Source organism: Lepisosteus platostomus, chromosome 2, assembly GCF_059453375.1.
Source record: "Lepisosteus platostomus isolate fLepPlt1 chromosome 2, fLepPlt1.hap1, whole genome shotgun sequence".
Lineage (NCBI taxonomy): Eukaryota > Metazoa > Chordata > Actinopteri > Semionotiformes > Lepisosteidae > Lepisosteus > Lepisosteus platostomus.
In genome coordinates, this window is record NC_142612.1 from 29,180,343 (window position 1) to 29,199,777 (window position 19,435).

General features: G+C 38.5%; 1 protein-coding gene across 4 annotated transcripts in view; it reads left to right on the forward strand.

Moving 5' to 3' along the window:
• The first annotated feature begins 2,353 nt into the window (after nt 1-2,353).
• Nucleotides 2,354-19,435, forward strand: part of farp1 (FERM, RhoGEF (ARHGEF) and pleckstrin domain protein 1 (chondrocyte-derived)) — a 110,323-nt gene continuing 93,241 nt past the window's right edge. For 3 of the 4 annotated variants that reach the window (XM_088604093.1, XM_088604119.1, XM_088604111.1), the window contains exons 1-2: nt 2,354-2,551; nt 14,722-14,921. In XM_088604093.1, coding sequence (XP_088460219.1) covers nt 14,751-14,921 — 171 coding nt within the window. In that variant the 5' untranslated portion in view covers nt 2,354-2,551; nt 14,722-14,750. Of the gene's footprint in view, nt 2,552-9,711; nt 9,915-14,721; nt 14,922-19,435 lie in introns of those variants that run through there. The other variant, XM_088604101.1, reaches the window with a different exon arrangement.

Below are 19,435 nucleotides of genomic sequence, written 5' to 3' on the forward strand. Positions count from 1 at the left end.
AACACCATCCCTTCTGTGAGCATGGTGGTGGCAGTATGATATGGTATGATATGATATGGGGGAGCTTTGCTGCATCAGATCCTGGGAGACTTGTCAAGATGGAAAAATGGATGCAGCTAAGTACAAAGAAATCCTGGCAGACATGCATTTTGGGAGAAGATCTTCAGGTAGGACAGTGACCCAAAACTATAGCCAAAGCCACACCGGAGTGGTTTCAAAACGAAATAAGTCAGTGTTCTGGAGTGGCCCAGTCACAGGCCAGACCTCAATCTAATCAGGAATCTGTGGCAGGAGTTTTAAATTTATCGTTTACCAACTTTTCCCATCCAACTGGAGTGGGTTTGAGCAATTTTCCAAAGAAGAATGGGCAAAAATTGCGGTGTCCAAATGTGCCAAACTGGTAGAACATACCCAAGAAGAATCATGGCTGTAATTTCTTCCAAACATGCCCCTACCAGATATTGACTCAAAGGGGGTGAATACTCATGCAATCCGTTAAATACATTATGATTCCATATTGAAACACAGTAAAATGTAACAAAGTGCAAGGGGGGTGAATACTTTTGATAGGTACTGTATATCGCTCTGACACAAATCACCTCCAGCAGAGGAAGTAGTAGGAAGTAGTAAGTGGCATCATTTTCTGTGCCATTTCTAGTTTGCCTGAGGGGTTTGAATGCCAGCACAACGCTAGATGTATTTTCCAGTGAATAACATAATGCTCCTTTGTGTCCTTTTTAATCACTGAAATGGATATGATTACGTGTTAAGCAAGGTCTTGTGTTGTTGTGGAATGATCTAAGCTGACTCACACACTTTTTTTTTGTTGATCCAAGCCCTCTGTGACAGGTAGCAGGTGTTCGTTTTTGTTGTTGTTTTCACTGTGGGGCCTTGGAAATCAGTTACCATTGTTGAGTGCTGACATGGGATTTAACTAGCTGGCTATGTGAGCTTGAATGTGGCTGCCCATCAAAATTGACATACTGTACATGCCAGTACTTGTGATCTTATTCAGATCACAATGTTCTTGGCCTTGAGGTCTTCTTGGATAATATGAATTCACCAGGTTCTAAAAGATCATATAGCGTGAACACAGTTGTACACAGGTTTCAAATTAATTACAGCAGTATAAAACGCTGTAGGGAAAAAGGAGGTCCCGGGTTCACCCATTGCTCCAGTGATACCGAGCTGTTGGTGGGGCTCCTGAAATGACTGTGTATTGATCAACTTTTACAGCTGTGCATCCATTTTAAAACCAAGTTCAACCTAAATTAAAACAAGTTCTTTTTAGAAAGTGTTGGGCAGGGATATTGTAAAGCTGTATGTGTTCTTCCATTTAGTGACCCAAGCACAACTTTTGTTTTGGTTTTGCATTACTAGGAAGTGGAGATTACATTAAAGTTTTTTTTTGCCAGCAGCTACATCACCCTCTAACTCACAACTGATAACCCACTGAAGCTAACCAGGTGTGAGCCTGGCCAGTACCTGGATGGGAGACCTCCTGGGAAAGCTAAGGTTTGCTTCTGCAAGAGATGTTAGTGGGACCAGTTGGGGGCGCTCACCCTGTGGTTTGTGTAGGTCCTAATGCCCCAGTATAGTGATGGGGACATTATACTGTAAAAAGACGTCGTCCTTTGGATCAGACGTAAAACCATGGTCCTAACTCTCCATGGTCATTAAAAATCCCAGGACTTTTCTCGAAATGAGTAGAAGTTTTACCCTGGTGTCCTGGCCCTGGCCTGCCCAATCATGGTGTCCTAATAATCCCCATTAATGAATTGGCTTCATCACTCTGTTCTCCTGCCCACTGATACTGTAGCTGATGTGTGGTGACTATACTGGTGCACTTCGGGTGCCATCGCATCATACAGTTGGTGCTGCACATTGATGTTGGCGGAGGGGAGTCCCAATTACTTGTAAAGCACTTTGACTGGAGTGTCTAGAAAAGCGCAATATAAGTGTAAGAATTTTTTTTTTACTTCCAAGTTAAAAACACAGTCTTTCAATAGTTTCTAATTAATTTCCCCACACTTCAATTTTCAATAGTTGACAGAAAGCACATATTAGATACTGGAACTTTAATTTAAAGCGTTCTAAATCGTCAGACATGTGGACTGCATGATTGCTGTTAAATTCGTTTTTTATTCTACAAATGTTATTTACAAGTGTTCGGCTACTTGAACTACTGTTATAGAATACTATTTTTTCCATCGATAATTAGGCTAGGTGGTGCTATTCATCTAAATTCTGCTCCTGCAAAACCCCTTGGAATTTGTTAGGTGCAGTGCCAATTACGATGGCTGGAGGCAGTATGGACCACTTATTGTTCGAGTTAGCAACTCGATGTGAATCTCCTGTTATAGTTTCCATGTAATCCTGTTTTCAAAGGCAGTCGGTCCGACATGGCGACCCTGGAGCAACCTTGTTTCGGAACAATCAACGTCTAAACTCTTCATTTAGATCTGCCCAACTACTGCAATCGCGGGGAAATATTAGCAAATTCACCCTGGAATATAGTCATACCGGGGAGGATTCGATTTTACGACAAAAGGTACGGGAAAATTATATTCGATGCATTTTCTTGCACTGAAAACAGGCTATAACTTGTTTGAGTGTGCAGATTAGTGTTAAGACTCTTTGATCTCTACCTGGGCTTTTCGTATTTTGTGACCTTGTTGGTTAAATAGTTCTCTGCAGCTAGCTTCAATGTCTTTATTGTGCAAAGCCCTCTACGCCGTTGTAGAAAACCCGACAACATTTGCTTCAGTCGAATGAGTAAAATGTTCCCTAGCCTTTTCTTTATATTGTAGAAGCAAGCTTGTATCGCACAGTTGTGCACAAAACTAATTGTTTGATTCGATTTAGACCACATTAATGCAGTACGGGTTTCATTTCATTTAAATAAAAGTATTGGTTAAGCATGTTCAAATCATCACTTGAAACAATGTTCTTTTGTGTTAAGATATGAAATGCTGACGCTCTGTGAAACGGGCGCTATCTTGCACATTGACTATTTTTCCTGGCGTTTTAAGGATTTCGCGTTACCCTTACCGAAATGTTCAAATACCGCAGTTTACAAATGCGAATTAAAAAATGTCAGAATGATCTTTTTTTATTAGCGCATTTCTCTTTCCAGCGGTATTATAAACCGAAAGCGTTAATGTGCCATATGGAACAGTTTAGTTTGCAAGGCATAACAGCTATTCAATTGAAGATTGAATCGGCTCGGCAATACTGTTTTAAGGTTGAGATATGTCATCGGAATATTAAGTGGACATGGACTGACATTTTAAGACACACAAATATAAATGTGCGCAGAATTATTTATCATGTCTTGTCTCTCACTTAAAATTTAAACCTTTTAAATGGAAAATCGTTTCCAAGCGTGCCTAGTTCAGGGCATTGCCGCATCTCCATTGTATGAGATATGTAGTGTTTGGTCGAGGTTAGATCGTTGTTACAGCGTCATTACATTTTAGTTCATCTTTCCATGCTGCTGTTTACTGCCCTATATGATTACTCTTGTTTTCAGTGTGTTATGGATAATATCTATTGTAAAGAACCGCTCCATGAGGTTTCACTTCGAATGAAGTGAGAAGCCCATTGACGTTTATTTTCTATGGTTAAGTGAAAGGAAATTTACCAGCTATGTACAGTAGTTTAGGTGAAAACTACAACAGTAACAATTTGAATTTTTAGAACGAAGTTTTGTGTAATTAAATATGAAAGGTGTCTTGAGTTGGATTTCATCTCATCTTGTTTGATCAGGTAATAATAGCAAGAGAGGAGGGGGAATGACAGCTGTTCAAACCAAATCCGTCTAGGGTGGGAGATATCCTGCTAATATTACCTCTACCAGAAACCATCCATTCAGCTCAGGCAGGGTCAGCTGTGTGATTTTTTCCCCCAAAACTTTAGGGGAGTGTGTTTGAAGTGGCTGGGAAGACCTAGGGGTGTGATTGAGAAGAAGAGATTGTAATTAAGGGCTTGAATGGCAGGTTTGGAATAAAGGAGTGGACTCAGTTTTACAACCACTTGAACAGTGTTTGCAAGTGCATTTTGTTTTACATCTGACATGAGTAACATATAACAGCAAATGCCCTTAAATGTTCACTCATATAGTGAAGTGTAAGAGAAACACCCCTTATATGTGATTTAATAAAATATTTAAACAAAATCAGGAGAAAGAAGTATAAGGTATCAATATGAAGTATGAAACTATAATAATTAACATATTACAAAGTTATTAGAGTTATTGAGCATGATTAACACAGTCCTGGCAGTTTTCACACAGAGACCTGTCTTGCTGAAAGTGTTGGCAAAGTGCTCCCACAAATGTTCTACTGGAGTTAAATCAGGATAAAAAGCTGGCCACAGCAAGACTTTGACATTGTCACCCCAGCACTTTGTGGCCTTGTGTTGTTCTGTTGGGAAATCAACACTTCCAAGTTGATTTGCAGGATCATTGGCTCATGACTTTGTCAATGTATCGCTGATAAATTAGGATGCCCTCAATCTGCACCCAAGTCCTTCTTATGTTAAAGGACATTCCTCCTTGCTTCCCTTCGCTACTGGTTGGATTGCACAACACAACAGCCAACGTAATGATCGCCACATCACCTTCTTGGCAAACTTTGTATTCGGTCAGGCCTGTCAAGGGCAAAATGGCATTTACTGGTGGATAAAACACTTCCCTACTCTCTCCGCCACCTCCTCTGATGTTCTGTAGCCACCGAAGATGACTTGTCAGTCTTGTCTGTCAGCATGTTTCCCCTGAATGGACTCCAAGCAAGTAGATTGTTTTCCTCTTCATGCATACAGCAAGCTACAGTCACTCTGCTGATAGGCAGGTTATTTTTTTGGGAATTTCTTGTGCTGTAGCCAGTGAAGTCCCTGAAAACAATTACCCAGATGGATCAGACAGATGTGATGGTCCAGGTCCAGGATGGTGGCCCTGTGTGTTGTACAGAATGTGCTCTGTTCCTCATTGAGCCAGTTTCTTGGTTTCTCAAGACTGGGTTGCTGATGGCTGAAGCAGAACATCTTGTTTTCTTGGCAACCTTTCTCACAGACAGGCTGCTTTCAGTCCTGCTGATGATAATCAGGTAATCTTCTCCAGTGAGGCACCCTCAAATGTTTCTTGTCTTAAATAAAATCATGTCTTTTTGAATGTGCATAAGGAAGGTTACAAACGAGAGGTTACCATTTCGTAAGTTTAGTTTCTAGCTCTTTATTGATCCAGCTGTTTTTTACTTGAAGCCAGGATGCAGTTCATTCCAGACTCCTGCAACTCAACACACAGCTCAAGAGAGTGTTTTTGTCTTTGGGTGGATGTGAACCCACTAACCTTTCAGTTAACAGACTTATCCATACCAAAAGACTTATTTTGACAATTTCATCCATCTATTCATTTTCTAACTGCTTCATCCAGTTCAGGGTCACAGGGGACTAGGAGCTTGTCCTGGCGAGCAGCAGGTGCAAGGTGGGATGCACTCTGGATAGGACTCCAGTCCATCTCAGGACAAACATGCACACAAACACAGACACACGCTGTCAGATCAGGGTCAATTTTCCCAGAATCCAATTAACCTACCAGTATGTTTCTGCACAGTGGGAGGAAACCAGAGCAGATAACACGCCAGGAATTGAACCAGTCAACAAACTTATTTCCTTACTATTTTTAAATGTAAATAGCATGGTTTATGGGCTCAGCAAACTACTGTTGTAGAAGTGACCATTGTGTTCCAGTATGGTTTTTGATTTCTGCTAATGTGATGAGTGGTCTAAAAAACTTGGCCTTTAACCCAGAGCTGTGATTTGCAATGTTTGAATATCCAGTTCAGGCTGTAAGGGACGAAACCACAATGGCCACTTTATTTGCTGGCTTTTTCACCTGGGACCAAATAGGGAGTGACCCCCAGACCCCAGAGGAAACTTGCAGAAGGGGAAAGCTGCTCCAAACTGAACCCTTTTATTTGTTATGAGGTGTTTGAAAAACCCCATTTTAACAAAGTAAAGCTGTTATTGTGTGTGCCAGTAAACAAATATAGAGAATCTTTAAACAAAATTAGTTTGAACTTATTTTCAATTTGAATTTAGAATTCAAAAGAAAGAAATAGGTGCTTACCTGTCCTGTAACAACTGTCATGCTTAAAATGTTTAGGGAGAAATGGAATACTGGTGTGTATTTTTTCTTTAAAGTACCAAGACCAGCCATATACTGTATGTTTATGTTCCAAAATTAATATAGTTTATGGCCTTCACACACGTTACAGTATGCTCCTATTCTTTTTATGCTCAGCTACTAAGATTTCCCTTCAGTGGTAAAATTCCATATGAATATTCAATACTACAACGGGCACAGTAAAGACGTTTACTGTAAATCTTTCTACGACAGACCAACGGACCACGAGTGCCCCTGTCGGTCAACCAATCACGTACAGCGGTACCGCGCGTCATCTTGCGTCACAATGCGCGACGCCGTAGCCAATTACCTCCGGTACGTGTCTGTACCGCGCACTTTGAATGGCTGCATCTGTATAATGTATAAGCTTTCATTGAGTTTCCCACTGAATTTGATGATTTGATGATGATGATTCCCCCCTTAAATTAGCTAAGGGTAAATCCTGCATTTAACTTAATGAATGTCATTATGTGGGGAGACTGCTCTCTCTGCTTGCCTCCTATGTTTTCCCAGAACTAATGGCTCAGACAAAACTGCTTCATATCGAAATCCATGTGAAAATATGAGCTTAGCCTTTTAATTTATGAGAAACAGTGTTATCAGTATGAGCTGCATTAATTAAGACAATTCACAGCTGTTGCCTTGGAATGTGTTGTTTTAATGGTGAGGGAGGAGTGAAGAGTGTAAGCTAATGTGTTTTTTTTTTTACACTTTTTGTATCAGCACTCGAAACAGTGAGACTAGGCTGGGGTTTGTCTTTTTCTGTCTGAAAGCCATGGTTCTCGTTTTGTTCTTGAGCAAACGGAAGTGAGCTATGAATTATGTTAATTTCATCTCGGTATGAACCCACTGGTGCAGTGGCTAGGAACAAGTCAATAGTTCATAGGTCTGATTTCTCCTTTTCTTTGGTAGAAGCATGTTAAGCAATGCCTCTTGTCAATAGAATTTCCAATGGTATCTGGCAGATAAAAGCGCAACCTGTGCCTCTGATTAGAAGGGTTCTCAAAGGGCAGGATTTTCATCATTTTATGCTGGGCAGTGCACTGTTGAAAAAAATCCATCACTCTATCTGTGATTTGTGAAACTGTTTACAGCAGTGAACAAAACTACTTTGCAGAGAGTAGCCACTTGTAATCAGTCTTCATTTTTTGGTTTGGCTCAGTTTTTCCCCATGTAACCAGTTCTGAAATAGTATGAAATTGGTATGTATTATGAAATATGTATAGATGAAACCACTATCTATGCTTCCTCGAGTTTAGTATTGCAAGTGTTACTAAGGCAAAACACATGAACATCTTGTGCTGAAAGAACAAGCTTTAATGATATCTTCCAAAAATTAAATTCCTCAAGACTGGAATAGGCCAAAAACAAAACAAATAACACTGAACTGTAACTTAGATTCCTTAACTCCTGGTGTTCTTAAATAATCTGGGAAGAATGTCGAGTGTTAAGAATAGGTCAGGTCAGGAATTCTATACAGCATCTCAGGAGTCTGCTTTGTGGTGATTCTTGTTTTTTCTCTTCAAGGTAATAAAGGAAGATCACTAGTGCTATGTGACCAACTATCTGCCCTGTCTTAGCAATGAGAAACCTGAGCCTGCCTTTGGTCTTAGTCTCAGACATTTCTACAAAACAAATGACAAAATGTGAAAAGGACATCTCCCAGGAGCTTTGTTTTAACCATTCTTTATTTTCCTTGGACATAGAAAAGGGTCCAATTTCTTGGGATATTTGCATGTTGCATTTTAACCTGGAGTTGTACTCTTAATGAGTCATGTTGGTAAGAGTCTTAAGTTGTGTATAAAGAAATGCAGGTAGAGACTGAAATATCTATTCTCACTAACATTCTTGTACTTCTAATGAATACCAGCTGTGTATTTTTTTGCCTCGGTACAAGCAGGAGACTTTGCTGTTAAAGAAGCTGTGTACAGCGTTCTCACAGAGAGACTACTGTTCTGCTATAGCACAACCCCTTCAGCTCCTTCCTCACTTTTTAAATCATGGACTTGAGGAATTTCATGAAAACAAATTTTCATGGCTTGACTGGCTAACTTACTGGTGAATAGGGATACTGCACGAGCAATGAATGTTTGTCATCCTTGCTACTGATGTTTTGTTGTCTCAGATACAAATCTTCTGCTCCAGACTCTGTTTTCTCTAGCAGATCCCTTAAAAGTAAGTTCAAAGAGGTCAGATTCTTATTGTTCCATGACAAAGATTTAATCATAGAGCTTCAGCAGTTTCATTCAGCAAATGATTGAAGATGACACATGGGCAAGCTTATGGGATTTAGGGCTCTGGTGTCCCTCAAAGGCAAGCATCTCCCAAAATAATTGCCTTCCGATCAATCTTTTGACATATCGTCCTAGGTTTCAGTGTTCAGTGGCTCTACTGCTTGAAGCAAGTTGAGAGCAGTGCTGGTCATTCACCCAGGGAGGCCAGGTCTTTCAAGGTCTGAAAAGAAAACGAGACTTCAGATAAGCTACTGGGGAAACAGTAGGTTCAAATGATAAGTGTAATAGAATTTCTTAATTTGTCACCTTTTGGGGAAAAAAAGATGTTGACCACGATGTTTGCTGCCGTTTTACCCTGGAATTTATTATTATCTACCCTTCTGTTTCGTTACTAAACTAAACAAATTCAGACAAAAACATAGAAATTAGTCTATGAAGTATGCAAATTGAGGACAGACTGGTTTTTCATGCAGTATGTAGCTTTTACTTTTTCTCTCCGCTGTTGAGATGAGTTTGCTTCAGGTATTCCTGGAAAAACATTAGGGAATTACTTTAAATTTAATTCACTAGTAGGGCTTTAAAAATAGAGTAATTGGCACTAAACTATGTTCGTGTCATCTCTTTGCTTCTGAGTTCAAGGGTAGCATCTTTGGAGCCTGTTTAACAGGGAACAATCTGTCGATATGGAACGCAGACGTGTCCTATCTTGTTTTCTTTTTTTTTTACGTCACCTGTAACCTAAGGACTGGGTTTAGATTATTGGTTTTGAACCACTGATACTATTAATACCATCAATTTTAGTGTTGTCCTTCTTCCTCATTTCTTCAGGATAGAGCTTTGCCTCAGGTGATTGGATGCAATTATATGTTTTTTTTACTGTTCTTTTGAAGGAGAGTGCAGATCTTCCATTGCTTTTCTGTTTCCTTTTTGGGTTTTGCTCTTGGCAACAGACCAGTTTTAGAAACTGTCTGTGGAACAGGATGTTTGAAATATGAGATTGTAGATTTCCTTGGGAACCTGCCACTTGTTGACAAAAGTACAGTATTGGCAGATTATGTATTAGACGTACTTTCCTGAACCAGTTCCACTTGTCCTAGTTTTAGTGTGTTCCAAAACAGCAGGCCCTGCCTGTCTTCAAGTAGATTGTCATACAGTGTCAATTTTCACAGCAGTTCTTGGAGAAATGACAGTGGGGCCTACAGTCACAGCACCTCATTAAATCATTTTAAAAACTGCTCAGACTAGGTTCTACCTTAGGACATTAGTGCCCACTTGCAGTGGGATGTAAGATTTTTTTGCTTTTGAGGGTTCTGTGAGCGAATCCATGAAGGGCTGCTAGTGCGAAACACTACTGTAGAAGAAAGATGGATACCTCTTCTCCTTAATAAACATTGTCCTTGTGTTAAGCTACTTATTCAAACTCAAGAACAGTTAAAGGGAAGACAAAAAGGGAATCCTGAGTAGTTTTGTGGGACTGGACTGTTCATTTTAATTTTGTGAGTAATACATTTATATTAATGCAATGTAAATCAGAAAGTCAGAAAGTTGAATTTTGCTGATTTTGATATCTGGGCATTGAGTGATTCAACAATCATTTGTGTAGAAATTTTTGTGTTTTATGTAGAAATTCAACAGTCATTTCTTTACTCCTTTTGTTGTGTGGAGATGTTTTGTCTTGGTACTCAGGAGAACGAGCTGCTATGCTTTTTATATTTTTTGAATGGAAGAGGAAGTTAATAATGTGTTCATAATGTGTGTTATGTGTAATTTGTTTCATAAGGATTAATTACAGTGTTTCTTCACTTTAAATGATTATAATTCTACATCTGGAAGAATATGCAATTATATAATATGAAAACAATTTTAATTTCATTTATCACTTCCCTAACAGCAGGCATTAATGTCTCGGCGTCTGTTGTTCAGGGAATACCTCATAGAATGGCTTTCATTTCTTCCACTGCAGAGAAATTGGAGCAGGACTGTTTAACAGAGGGATTTTGCAAGCGTACTGATGAGTTTTTTTTTATGTCACTTGATCCTGATCCTTGACTAGGTTGACACAAAACTGCTTTCAATTTACAATTTCATCAAATAAGAAGGACAAGACTGCTTCAATAGAAGCTAATTGTGTTATAAATCGACTTTCTTAAGCAAGAATCTACAATACAGTCATTGGAGAGTGATAAATTATTTGGTTAGAGGCAGGAGTATTTTCTAGGGAGACAATTTTTTTAAGTTTGGTTTCAGCGGTCTTTGCTATAATATTAAGAGGAAAAATTATGATAAAAGCAAAATCCTTCTCTTTACGTACTTAAAGTAGTATCTGAAATATAAATGGAAAATGCAGCACAGCAGAAACCAATGCATCGCAAGATAATTTATAAAACAGAGTGTTCTTTGAACTGTTTCTTCCATTAACTCTGAACAGTGTAAGGAGATTTGTTCTTTGGCTTTGACACACATCATCCTTATAATTAATAATCATTATTATCATTAATAATCAATGCATCAACATAATAATAATAGGATGGTGTGGTAGCCATTCTGTACCAGCAACCTAGGTGTACAGCTTTCAGGCAGAAAAGTGAGAACTTACTTCACCAATTAAATAAAGGGGGAACTTTAGTTTGGCCATATGCTGCACGAACTTACAGTAAAATTCAGGCAGGAAAACCGAATTGATATCCCTACCCTTACGAGCAGTGACGTTGGACCTTTAATGATCAAGTAGTTGCTCCTACAGATCCTTGAAAGCATGATCCTGTTGAAAGAAAGCTACCTTTTGCTCCTACTGGTTTTCCTTGGAGATTATCTATGCCAGTGCTCATCAGGCTGAGCCTTGGTGGTCTTACATTCACTCCTCTGTTTTTCTTTACAGAAAGGGGTTGATATGGATTTTATCTGTATCACACAACACATGCTGCCAAGCCCAGTGTTTGCAACTGTGTAAAGCAGGGGTTTATTATAGTGATGTGTGGAGTTCCTGGCATTGTCTCATGCCATAACAAAGAGCATCCTCTCTCTTTGTGAGCAGTATCGTTTTCAATTATGTGGTTTAAGAATACTGCTAAGAGTATCTGCCGAATTCACTACAAACATCTTGTCTGTTTCTCCTCATGTAACGTTCTATCATAAAGTGTATTGAGTACATATGGAGTCTCCAGTCATATGTACTGTATATGGGGTATCTATGACTCTTGTTTTCTATTTTCTTTATTTTAAAGATTGAAACTATAATGAAATAGAAATAGAGCTAAGATTATTGTGTGGTTTGCAAACGATTGGGAAATACCTCATCTTACACTGTGAATTTTTCCACATTTGCATCTTTTAATGTAGCAGGTAGAAAAATACAGTAGGAAATGAAAAGACCCAGATGTTAACATCAGAGTTTTCACAACATCAGAGAAAAACTAATACTGACGATGTCTGGTTGCTTAAAGAAAAAGTGCTGTGGGCCTTTTGGTCATGAATATTCCTTTTAGGTCTGAGGGTCATTTTTGTGTTTAGTAAATTAAACTACATTGGCACACATATTGAAGAAGCACTGCCTGGCAAAATGATTAGTTACATCTGGTACGGTGTCCTCATACAGTGTCCCTTCCTATTCGCTCCTTCGCAATACTGAATGATCAACATGGGATGAATACTAGTACCTGAAAACAGGAGGTACGTCTTTACACAGAGAGATGTAGGTGTGTGGAACAAGCTTGTGTTGTTGAAACTGAAACGTTCCTGGTTTATTTCCCAAAAGAGTGGGATATGATTCTGGGATCAGGCTACTAGTAATCAACCAAGCCAGATGGAACGAAAGCCTGTCCTCCATTGTAGCCTTTCTTATGTTGTTTGTGGACATACAGGCATGGTGCACTAGTTGTGAGGTGGGATCTCATTTACCCTAAGTGACAGTAGAGGCATGCTGCATCAAAATACACCCCATTTGTGTAATGTTGGTATGGCGCAATATTGAATGCACCTACAGTAAGTGGTTTAAAGTAATGGGCAGTAAATTTACAAAAAAGGTACATTAAAGTATACAGTATGGTCAAAGAGACCTCACTTCATTTTCAATGATTAGTAGGCTACATGTCTTTCAGTACAGGGTTAATTATATCTCAGTGTACTGTAAAAACCTTATCAGATTGAAGTCTGTGTTGAGGCAATAATGAAACCATGAGGGTTTTCAACAACATTCAAGCTGAAAGAAGACTTCAAATGTTCATCGTTGCTACAAGTCAGGGAAAATCTTTTGAAGTGCGTGTTTCGTGTTCTCTGGCAGCTGGGATGTCAGAAGTGTGACTAGTTGTTGTGAAAGGTGTTTGTTCTTCAACTGGTCAAATCCTGAGATACAGTACTCTGGAATGACATCACTCTAGAGGAATGTCTACAGACAATGTAGTGCACTGTTGCCTCTCAGAATACCCCCAGGAGCTGAGCACTGCCATTCCTGAGCTGCATTTGCTTACTTGTGTTTCCAAGGCCAGAGATTTTTGAAAGATAATCTACAATTAATGACAAATCCTGGTTTTGTGTTTAGGTCTGATTTCTGATGCTGTCTGCTGGATGCTTGAGGAATTGAGTCTCTCAAGTCTCAAGCATTCAGCATGAATTCCAGAAGCAAAACAAACATGTAAATTCCTCAATGTAAACTAAGAGAAGAATGCTTTGGTGGTTCATTGACCCTTACCTTGGTGAAGGACATCAAGCTCTACAGTCCTTCTTTGGACCTGATAAGAACATAAGAAAGGTTAAAAACTGACAGGAAGCCATTCAGGCCATCTTGCTTATTTGATTGGGAATCAATGGCTTCTTGAGAAACACAGTTTCAGTGTCATTCATTCCTTTCAGTTTTTGCTTGCTCTACAATGGATAAGACATGGTTTGACATTTCCCTGAATATTACACAATGAAATCCCATTGGTAATTTTTTAATTATGTTGGTATCTGAAAGGGAACATGATTGTTCAGATTAGGGTTTCACATCTAAGTTAGGCATGAATGGAAATGATTGTCATTTTGTGACAGTGATGTGAAGCAGCAGTATTATTAATATTTTCCCTGTGGTTGGAGAATAGGAAATCATAGTGAAGCCTCCACTGAGCTTTAATTTTAACCTGAAAATTTGCACTACTTCGCTTCCTGGCACAAACTCTTTTAGTACCTGCCAAGTTGCTGTTTTGGCTTGCTGTTCTCCAAACGTCCTTGTCTTATTTCAAAGGCTAGGTTTTTTCGGTTGTCAGTACTGCACATAATTGTTTCTACAGGTGCTAACAGAAGTGTTCCTCTTCTTTACCTTAATTATTAGCTAGGTATTGACTCTTTAACTTCAGTAAACAGGCCATTAATAGCAGTCATTTCATAAATAAGAATCATTTAAATATCTCCTAACAGCTCTAAACAGTGACAAATGCAAAAAATATTTTTTCTGGGAACAAAATATGTCTTAAATATTAAGTATTATAGTTGTCCTTCTACCTCAAATACCTTTGTTCAAGCACTTAGTATTTAACAGTTGCATCACATTTTCTTTTAAGATTTTTTAAAACTGCTTAGATGTATTCCTTCTTTGGTGAAAGTGAAAATGTTTTTTAAGTGTGGCATCATGTTTATAATAAAATTGCATTGCTTTTTTGCAAATAATCAGAGTTGTACAGAACAAAGGCAATGTATCCAGGCATTTTTCTCAGTGTGCCATTTTGATCGGTTTCATGCGAACCTTTACTGTCCAGTGAAGGACAAAGAGCAACAAAATAATGCAGTCCACTAATGCAAAAAATACAGAAGCCGCTTAAAATAATGACAGAAAGTGATTCGTACTCATTTTTACAAACGTGAAACTGAGCAGCATTGAAAACGGTTAATTTCAATTTTTTTTATACTGATGAAGCACTTATTAATGGACTTACACATAAAACCCAGAGTGTAAAAAAATGGTTAACTTCAAAATCTGGAAAAAGTTAAAAAAAAAACTACAGTTTATTCAATAAACATAATGACTCAAACTTTAAATATTAAACACTAGGTTCTAAGTAAAGAGGAGGCTACATGTGTTCATTGAAGGGATTAATGTCTACAAATTCACTTTTTAAAATACATTGCATTTGACAAAGGAATTATAAATATGCTGAGACTTAAGATCCATCCTAGACTGATTGCTGATTATTTAGGCAATTTGGCTAAATTGTCCATGACGTCTCTCTTTCTCATCTATAGATTGGACATGACCCATTCCCAAAGGTATTTGTGAGCCTGGTGGTGCTGGATTGTGTCTCTAGCCTTATTTTGCTGTCTTTGTGAATGCAGAGAGCGCAGAGGCTGCCGGGACTGTGAAGATGGGTGAGGCAGAGCCGAGGCTGAATGCAGGCCAGCGACTGGGGACCCAAGAGAGTGTGGGCATCAGCACCCTGGAGCCCGGGCTGAGGCCACCCGCCATGCCCCCAGGGAGACACGTCTCCATCAAAGTCCAAATGCTGGATGACACAGCGGAAGTGTTTGATGTGTCGGTAAGTTCATGTTTAATCTGCAGAACCCTGACGCTTTTCATTGACCTAAAAGAAACCAATATTGTCTGGAAACCTAAACTTTGGAAAGAGTGCCTAGTTCAGGCCTTGCATGGTGACCATGTCCTGCTTTCTCCTTTATGTTGCGTTGCATCGTGGTCTTATTGTCAAAGCTGCTAGCTTTAACAGAGCTTTAACATTTTTTTAATTTTGCGTGGTTTGTGATTTTTTTACATGAAATTTGGTTTCATTTTGTGCTTGTTTGTGGTCTGGCAAAAATAACTTTTTTTTATTCTGCGGGTTAAGAAAAATAAATATTGTATAATGCTCAAATGAATCATTCTCTCAATATTGTTTTCTGGGCTATCTTTTTTACATAATTATAGATGATGATATCAGGCCACAACATTTCTAAGACTTAAGCTGCACAACAAGAATATCTATTTTTATCTGCAGCAAAAGCTTTGCCTAGAAATGACAGTGTTATGTAGACAGCAGGCTTTTCTTAGGGGTTACTTGTTGGCATGGCAACCTAATTAAACTTTGCAGTGCTCATTGCATGAATGGGCCTAAACAATGATGTATTCTATTTGTGGGAAATACTGGTACCCGGCATTGAATTTTATTATATCCTGGTCTTTGTACAAAGGACGATTTTTGTAAACAAAACAAAAATAGCTTTATGGTTAAAAAAAAGCTTTTTGGTGTAACTGTTTAGATTTTGTGTATTTGTACAAATTTGTGGGGGATTGATATTAACTATAAGAGCAATAATAAGGGTTACAAACTACATGAAGCCAATCAGCTTGTCTGTCTTTTTGGTTGCGAATTGATCTAAGGATTTTCTCCAGCTGTTTCTTGTAGGAAACCAGAGTATTGGCTTCAACTAAACAGTCGGGTATCTTGTTCCAGACTCTCACTATCCTATGTGTATAAAATGCCTCCAATTGTCAGTTTTATATATACTTATGGTTTCCACTTGTCTTTTCCTGATGATTCTGAAGACATCTCTAGAGGTAACATAGGACGTGCCTTTGAGTGTTTTGAATGTTTAAATTGGGTCCAATTGTAGCCTTATTGGACAAAACATTTTGAATTTTTTACGACTAAAAGCCTGGACTCTGGTCACACCCACATAGTCGACCGATTCCAGAGCTTTTCTGTAGTATGATGGGTAAAATTCTACCCAGTATTCCAAATGAGGTCATTGTGGTGTGTTATAGAATTTACATGATTACATGAGTTACATGATTTAAAATTTTCACTTTTATTAATATATCCGAACAATCTTTGCTTTTTATTTCTACCCCACATTATCAAGAAGATGCAAATGATATAATTACAATATGTAATTATTATATGTAAATGATGTCACCTAAGTCTTTTTCTTCAGCTGGAAATGCAATTGGGATTTGTTTCTTTGCATCTTTAAATTTTAATAAATTCACATGATTTTTGAGTTACACAGCCTTTACACAAAAGTGCATGCAGTGCTTTAGAATATTAGTCATGGTTTTAACTTCAATACACCAATTAGTTGTAAGCAGCACGGATAGCTCAGTATCACACTCATTATGTCAAAACTTGAAAACACTAGGTGTGAGAGTAATCCGTTCCTTCAAGACCTCTTGACCTCATTCCAGATGGTCCGTCTGTAGATCTGCTGTTTATATAGAGCGTGCTCACTGTGTGGGACAAAATGACCAAAACAGAATTAGGTATAGAATGTGTGAAGAGTTTTGCCTTGAATGCAGATAACTTTATCACAGATTGTTCAGTTGACATACTATAAAGCAAATCTCCACCTTCAGTGTTGCTTTTGTACAAACACTGTTCACTGATCCCTTATGTGCTATACAGTTTTTAAAAATTAAAGGGATTAAGGTAAGTAACAGAAATGAATTGTGTTTAGTAATAAGTTTGTTTCAATTAAGTAATTATCTTTAAAACACTTTGCCAACAGACCAACAGGTCACAGCCTGGCAATATATATTTGAATGGAAAATCTATATCTTTGCAATATTCTTCACATTAAGTTCAAAAGCAATCCAGAGGGGAATATTAAACTTTGTTATCTAATACATCAGAGCAGTGATCTTAAAGTGCTACCCATTGCACGGGAATGGGTGTATTATGGTTCCAAATCGCGATGGAATGCAGTTTTAGAGTTCTGGGGAGTCTAGGGACAGAGTCTAGGCAGCAGTAAGTAGGTTACAAGTTTGCCTTTTACAGGAACTGAGGATATAGGGCACAGGAGATTCTGTTCTTGCTCTTATTATAGTAGTGAGCTACCCTAGGGTTTTTATGGTTTCAGCAATGAAGTTAAAGGCTTCTCGAGAATTACTGCATTGTTTTGTTGGTTTTGAAAAACTTTGACGAGGTTCCGTAACAGGGGCATCATTTGTGGTTTTGAGGGAACCCAACTGACGCCTGTCTTTGTAACTAAATCCAGATTGTTTTGCTCATCTCTTAAAAATACATGTGCATGAAATACGGATCTACTGTGGCTCCTAAATATTTCAGTTCTTTCCATGGAAAAGGCTGTTGACTCTGTTGCTTGTGTTGACAAGGATGCATTCAGCCTTAGCCTTTTGGTTTTACTATAAAAGAATATTGCACAAGCATTTGTGGGATGCATTTAATAAAAAAATGAATCTCTCTTCGTTTATGATGTTGGTCTCACCTGCTGTGTGCTGTTAGACATCCTGATTGGTTGGTAGGGTGTAACTTGTGTTAAACATTTCTGGAAAAAAAGAGCTGATACAGCTATTGGCTGACTGATACCAGCTGTTTGTGTCCCATTTGAAACAGCCTGCAAGTTGAAAAACTGAATCTTTTTAGACCAGTTTAGAGAAGACGATGAGGGGGCCTGATAGTGTATTCAAGTATCCATTATCCTGAAAGGCATTGACAAACTCCATGTCTTTAGAATAAACAGCGAAATGTGAACCAGAAGACAGAAGTGGAAACTATGTGGAAGTCCTTTAAAAACTGAGACAGAAGACACTTCTTTACGCCAAGGGTGGTAGGAGTATGCAACACACTGTCCAGTCGGTTATTGAAGCAGATGCCCTGCCTTCTTGCATTAAACAGCTGAGATCCTGGGATCAATTAGATGCTGACAAACAGGCCAGATGTGCGGAATGGCCTTCTTTCGTGTGCAGCCATTCTTTTATTCTTGTTTTCAAACAAAGGTTGCTTGGCCCTCACAGGAAACAGTTTCTTGTGGATCTAGTTTTGACAAAATAAGTAATGGCAAACTTTGTGTAAGATGTACTGATTTTGTATGAGACCTAAAAAACCTTTAAGCGGTAATTAAAGGGTTTCTGATTTGATGGTTTGAATGTGAATCCTGTTTATTTGCAAAAAATATTTTGAAACATGACTCATGTTATTAAAATAGGCATAGCTTCTGCCCTGTTCCATGTGTTTTTTGAGTATTTTGAACTTGTTTAATTTGATGCTGAAAGTTTAAGACTATCAAAAAAGTATTTAAGTACTGCATCTGTGCTAAATAAGCAGGCTTCTTTTTGTCCCTTTATAATTCAGTAGGTGCAGGCTTTGTATGGTTAATCTTGCTTTGAAAGAGGAGTACTGCAATTAAGTCTGAGTGAAATTGTAATTAAAGGTTTATTTGGGTTGTAATTTGTTTACTCTTGATGTTGTTCCCCTGTTGTTAGCTATGCGGAGTGCAGTGTGGTAATTGCTGTTGTGTTCTCAAGGAAATGTAGGATTTTTAAAGGCCAGTTATTGTGTTCCTCGGCAGTGTCTTAGTATTTATAAAAAAAATAACAGCTTACTGCTGAGTCCCTCATGCATTTACACAGAAAAGAATCAACCCTGGCCTATCATCCTGTTTCATCTAAGCCCTCAGCAATTGAGTTCAATTATTGGACTTAATTGGTTATGTTTATCATTAGTTCCACTATGTAGGTATTGAATATTTAGCAAGAGCTATATAAACAGCAGAATTCTGGCATTCTAGGAACAGGGCTTGCCAACCCTGTGGAATATGGTTGACTTTGATGTAATGTTTAATTGAATTTGTGTCCTGTTTTAGCATTGGAGTATTATGAATTGGCACAGTGTTCAAATCGTAATACTTATTATTAAAAAAAGCAGTTGCATAGTAACTGGCCTGATATGATGTGTATCCTGTCTCCTTCTATACAGTATAAAGAACTTTCTAGTATGATTTCCTTATACATTCATTGCATTCCAGAATGAGATCTAGGAGTAGTGCATCCTGAATTCTGTTCCTTGAAAGGCACCGTGTGACCTACAGTATGGGGTGTGGCAGACTAATAGGCCACACAGTCACTGGAAATGCCTCAGTTTTCCTGGAATTAGAAGTGCTGCTTCTTTGACTGGAGCTCTCTTCCTGTGGGGGACATTCCCAGAGACAGGGAGTCAAGGAAGAGGAGAAGGAAACCTTCCCAGCATGGGAAGCTGAGGACGTCAGAGAGTGGGAGAAGTGCCTCTCTGAAGGCTGATGGCCTTTCATGAAAAGTAATTTT